Source organism: Rhamphochromis longiceps, linkage group LG1 (assembly GCF_057381845.1).
Source record: "Rhamphochromis longiceps isolate RC_006_pf linkage group LG1, R_longiceps_female_GT1.1, whole genome shotgun sequence".
Taxonomy (NCBI): Eukaryota; Metazoa; Chordata; class Actinopteri; order Cichliformes; family Cichlidae; genus Rhamphochromis; species Rhamphochromis longiceps.
Genome location: NC_140557.1, coordinates 43,251,264 through 43,257,108, shown reverse-complemented (window position 1 = coordinate 43,257,108; position 5,845 = coordinate 43,251,264). Strand labels below are relative to the sequence as shown.

At 45.5% G+C, this 5,845-nt stretch overlaps 1 protein-coding gene across 1 annotated transcript; it reads right to left on the bottom strand.

The window, feature by feature from the left end:
* Positions 1-2,680: 2,680 nt before the first annotated feature.
* On the bottom strand, positions 2,681-5,574 carry LOC146679298 (aarF domain-containing protein kinase 1-like). The gene is made up of 3 exons (XM_085413069.1): positions 4,399-5,574; positions 3,989-4,138; positions 2,681-2,921 (listed from the first exon to the last, which is right to left on the bottom strand). The coding sequence occupies exons 2-3, from the start codon at positions 4,115-4,117 to the stop codon at positions 2,718-2,720; spliced, it is 333 nt and encodes a 110-aa protein (XP_085269195.1). The 5' UTR covers positions 4,118-4,138; positions 4,399-5,574; the 3' UTR covers positions 2,681-2,717.
* Positions 5,575-5,845: the final 271 nt, after the last annotated feature.

Below are 5,845 nucleotides of genomic sequence, written 5' to 3'. Positions count from 1 at the left end.
ATATGGTTCATGCCTACTGGCTGAAGAAGCTGACTGCACTCCACGAGTGCCTGGCAGCACAAATGAACCAGCTGCTAGTTGACGAGAGACACCCGGAATGGCTAACCGAAGGCCGGACAGTCCTGATCCTCAACGACCCCCAGAAGGGACCGGTCCCCTCCAACTACCGACCAATAACCTGCCTCAGTACTACATGGAAGCTCCTGTCAGGCATCATAGCGGCTAAGATGAACAGGCACATGGGTCAATACATGAGCGGGACACAGAAAGGAATTGGCAAGAATACCAGAGACGCAAAACACCAGCTACTGGTAGACAGAACAGTCAGCCGAGACTGCAGGACCAGACTGACCAACCTGTGCACTGCCTGGATTGATTACAAGAAGGCCTATGACTCAATGCCCCACACCTGGATTCTGGAATGCCTAGAACTATATAAGATCAACAGGACCCTGAGAGCCTTCATCAGGAACTCAATGGGGATGTGGCGGACAACACTGGAGGCCAACCTCAAGCCCATAGCACAAGACACCATCAAGTGTTGTTCTGCATAGGCCTGAACCCCCTCAGTGAGATCATTAACAAGACTGGCTACGGATACCGACTACGGAATGGAGCAGTTGTCAGCCACCTCCTGTACATGGATGACATCAAGCTGTATGCCAAGAGTGAACGAGACATCGATTCACTGATCCACACCACCAGGCTATACAGCAATGACATTGGAATGTCGTTCGGGCTGGAGAAGTGTAGTCGGATGATAACAAAGAGAGGGAAGGTAGTCAGAACGGAGGGGATCAAACTACCAGAAGGCAACATTGCAGACATAGAGGACAGTTACAAGTACCTGGGGATCCCGCAGGTGAATGGGAACCATGAAGAGGCCGCTAGAAAAGCTTCAACCACCAAGTACCTGCAGAGGGTCAGGCAAGTCCTGAGGAGTCAGCTGAACGGTAAGAACAAGATCCTCTGTCAGTGCGCCCCAGGGCAGCTGTGGCTACAATGTAGCTTGCTATCGCCAGTGTGTGAATGTGTGTGTGGATGGGTGAATGACTGAATGTAGTGTAAAGCGCTTTGGGGTCCTATGGACTAGAAAAGCGCTATACAAATGCAGGCCATTTACCATTTACAAGATCCGGGCTATCAACACCTACGCCCTGCCCGTGATCATGTACCCTGCTGGGGTAATAGGCTGGCCAAAGGAGGAGATAGAAGCCACTGACATCAAGACAAGAAAGCTCCTTACCATGCATGGAGGGTTTCACCCCAAGTCCAGCACCCTGAGGCTGTACGCTAAGCGGAAGGAAGGGGGCCGGGGACTGGTGAGTGTCAGCACCACAGTCCAGGATGAGACAACGAACATCCACGAATACATCACGAAGATGGCCCCAACGTGCTCAGTGAATACCTCAGGCAGCAGAAACCCAAGAAAGAGGAGGGAGACGAGGAACCATCATGGAAGGACAGGCCCCTGCACGGTATGTACCACCGGCAGATAGAGGAGGTGGCTGATATCCAGAAATCCTACCAGTGGCTGGACAAAGCTGGACTGAAAGACAGCACAGAGGCACTAATCATGGCAGCACAAGAACAACCTGTTGCTCTACCTCTGGATCACTGGATCACAGTACAGTATCTTGTTTCGCTTTTTGTTGTCGTTTTATTTTTTGTAGCAATAATTGGACTGTAAGAAATTCCTGATAGTTGTTGTTCTGAATTTCACTGAATGTTGACCAAGCAGGTATTGAAAAAAATAACAGTCCATGTACCAACAAAATGAATGTGTCCTCCACCATAAACTGGAGATGGACCTTATTATCAGCATTCAGTTCAGAAGCCTGCATCTCTGGTGGCATGGAGGTACATTAGTACACATCTGGAAAGGCACCATGCCTGCTGAATAGTACATACAGGTTTACAGGCCACATATGCTCCTATTAAGACAACATATTTTTGAGAGGACGGTTTTGTTGCTTCTGTCAGGGTCCTGGATCTCTGACGAAGCATTTTGTATATTTTGGACTCATTGTTTATGTTCAGTTATGTACAGTTTTCTCTCTTCTATCCCTGTAGACCGTAGTGTACTCCATTTGTATTTATTCCCCAGTTATAGATATTGTCGGTTCTGTACACTCTTGTAATTTTACAGCCATAGTTCTCCACTTCCCTTCGTCTCTGTGTTAGGTATTCCGTTATGTTATTTCCTCTCTGACTTTGGTAGCCCTTGTCTTGTGTGTTTAATATTCAGTTTTAGTTTCCCAGTCTCGTTTCCCAGTTGCTTGGACCTGTGTGTTCCCAGCAGTTGTGTTAACTTCTGCAGTTATTTGTACCCTCATTGTGTTTTGTCTCGCTGTCTTCATCATATTGTTTGCTTTTTGTTTTTAAGTGGTACATTTTCTCAGTTTAAACATTTGATGTATTTTCTGTGTTTCTGTGTTTCTGCAAATAAAATATGGGTTGAATTCATTTGCAAATCATTGCATTCTTTTCTTATTTGCATGAATCCCCCTACTGGAGCGCTGAGGCATTACCAGTGGACCAATGTACAATCAACCCAGCAACGGTGTCAAAGCCAAAACCTAAAATGATCCATTACACTACAATTTACTCTTATTCACAGCAGTAGTAATAAAACAGTAATACCAGTCTGTCATGGTTTCAGGTCAAATTGAGAGGATAAGATGATGAAGTAACAGTAAGCTTGAGTGTGTACAAGTTCATACCTCGGAACGGGTGACAGGTACAGAACTAATACCGGCATTCACCGCCTTCCAGGACCGAGCAGTCAGTACACAGGCAAAGAGGGGGTACAGATCCCCAGCGCCCAGTCTGCGGCTGTAACGCTCCACCCCTGACATGTCGCCCTTAATCAAAGCCTGCCACAGCTGACAGTAGTTCAACCTGAAGTCTGGTTGCAGAACCTATGGAGGCAGCAGAGAATATGTGATTAAGAGTGACTGGTTCACAGGTAAGAGGCTGGGCAGTAATACCAGCACTATATTCACTGTTTTACACTGTAGTAGATCACTGAGGTCACTGAGACTTGAACCCATCTGAGATTTTCAGTAGATGCACCTGTGGTATCAACTTGAACATCCTAGGCGACTTCCTTCTTGGGTTAATGCATTCACATTTTTTTCAGAAAACTTGACTTCTGACGTCGAGGTCACTGAGATTTGAAGTTTGAAGTTATCACATTCACAAACCAAGGTGTCCAAGCAGTTACCACAGTGTCTCTTCAGGCTTTTAGGGCTTAGGGTTACAAAAAGAGAGAAATCTGCTTCATCTCTTAATGCATTTCTTACTTTAGGCATATTTAATCCCCCTGCTAAGAACCATTTACCAACTCCAGCACTTGGAGCACAAAAGCCCTGCATAGTATCCTACTGGTAATAACACTGAACATGAGTATGTGTATGTGTGTCTATCTTAGCTTGATTAATATTCTTCTCCAAAATCACAGATGAAATCTCAAATCATTAGGAATAAATTGGTGCTATTATGATCCAAGGGAAGTCTCTGTGTACTGGTACTGTGTGTCAAAAATGATGGAGTTGCATATTTATTACTAAAATCCTCTTTATGCACAAAGAAATAGGCAGAAAATAAACTTATGGAAGAATGGTCCATGTCTGTATCAGACTGTGGGTGTTTGAAAGAACGAGTGTGTTAATAATCAAGGAGTGTGTGTGTTTGTTTGTGTGTCTAGGACATGAGTGCACACATGTGCCTGTATTATTAAGGTGGTGGTGCATTCAAACACAGCACTCTGCTGAGAACAACATCAAATGAGTTGTTTATCAAAAAGCTTTTATCCTGTGTAGCTCTAATAAAAGTGTGCCTGTTAAAGTGTGTATGTTTATTTTTCATGTGCATCTTAGCTGTCTACCCTTTGACTCAAGGCCTCAGCCAACAGCATGAAAAATGGACAGCAATATTGGAACAAATGGCATTTTCTTTCTGCACAGGCAAGATCGAGATTTCCCACCTGATACAGGCCGTGATCAAGCAGAACAACCTCGTTCTTTTTGGTCTGCGGACACTTTCGGACCAGCACATTGCCTGGGTGGGGGTCACAGTGAACAAAGCCGTGGACAAAGATCATTTCACTGTACATCTTGCCCAGGTTTTCTGAGATCTGTTGAAAACATGAAGGGGAATGTGTAAAGTTAAATCAGAAAAAGAAGAAGAGAGAAGAAGCTTAAAATAAGAGTTCAGCAGTTCTTGGTTTGTGCTGTTCAAGAAAGAAAATGTAGAAGTTTTTCTGTCTTTTTGACCCAAATGCAGAAGAAATAAATGAGTCTGATGGCAGTGAGTCCAAGAAAAATGCAGTTTAATTACTACAAAGACAAAGAGGGAAAAAAAGCCTTCAAAGCTGACAGCAGGAAAAGCACTAACCTACTAATCAGGTGAGATGAGAGATGAGAGATGGCCTTTATTTGTCAGTTGCAGGTCTTTTGCCCACAACCGAGATGACAGACCTTGCCGACCGTACATACAATACAAACATCACATTGGGGAGACAGGTCAGGCTAGGTAGCGAGGAAAAAAAACATTGAAATGTGTAACACAGAAGGATAATACAGGAATGCACAGATATCAACACACCACAGCACAATAAACACAGACAGCAACATGGGAAAGAGTTCCAGTGTGTACATCTGATCTGGGACCGCTGCAATCTTTCGACTGCGCCTCCAGCTGCCCCGATGTCCACATCATGGGGGAGGTAAGCGTTGGAGGTGGCATTGGATCCAGGGTAGGGAGGGTGATGCGTCAGTGAGTGCTTATCAGTATCAGTATATGTATGTGTGTGTGTGTCCATAGTTCAGCTGAGACAGTGTCCTTCGCCCTGCCAGGCTAAGTAAACAGTCTTCCAGCCAACCCAGGTGGCCTTGCATGGAATGGGAAGGAACAGACTCAACACAGTCGTTATCAGGGAGTTTTTGTTCGGCTCCGGCTTTGAGCCCACAGCTGGCGCCGATGGGATAGCCGCATTATGATGGTCATGAGAATTTCAAAGCTGTTCTTTAACACTCCAACACTGGTCTCTCAATCTCCCGTTGGAGAACCGCAAGTTTCTCCATGATGTTATCAAACTTGTGCTCTGTGGTCTTGTCATTCTTGTGCTCAAAGAGCAGATTCTGAGACCTCACGACCGCAGTCAGCTGCTCCAAGATGTAATCTGACTACCACTCAGAGGTGTTGTTCGAAGTGGACTTTTCCCTGATGTAATCCAATGTACGCTCAGAGGTTATTCTGAGTATTCATGGCAGCCGTAAGCTTCTCCAAGGTCTTAACCGTGCTGCACTCAGTGAGCCCTTTCTGTGAAGTCGCACCTCATCCCAGCGGACAGTCTTGTGGGCGTTTGAACAGCCGGTTCCGCTTTCTTAATTCTCCGATAAGCCAGGGCCAAGCCAGCTCCGATCAGCAAGAACCCTGTTATCATGGTTTCGAATAGGTCGATATCTTCAGCGTCCTCGATCGACAGTCCCGCCAGGCACACGATCCTCCATTTCTGCCACCCGTCCATCGTGTATCCGGCAGGGAAAGTACCTCCAGGACACTCGGGCTCTCCCGAGCCAAGACTTCTCGTTGAGAAAAGGGTGTCAATAGCATTCAGAGACCAGTTGATCAAATCCATAATTGTGTGGATGCTTTAAGCATCCACACTATTGAGTTCCTGTTTCTCTTTATTGTGTGGATGCTTTAAGCATCCACACTATTGAGTTCCTGTTTCTCTTTATTCTTTATTGTGTGGATGCTTTAAGCATCCACACTATTGAGTTCCTGTTTCTCTTTATTGTGTGGATGCCTTAATAGGCATCCACACTATTGAGTTCCT

Bases quoted from the DNA above. Each gene is read 5' to 3' on its own strand.
- LOC146679298 (XM_085413069.1), bottom strand. From the start codon at position 4,117: ATGTACAGTGAAATGATCTTTGTCCACGGCTTTGTTCACTGTGACCCC. The intron at 2,922-3,988 runs GTGGGAAATCTC...CTGCCTCCATAG, and splicing joins TTGATCACGGCCTGTATCAG to GTTCTGCAACCAGACTTCAG.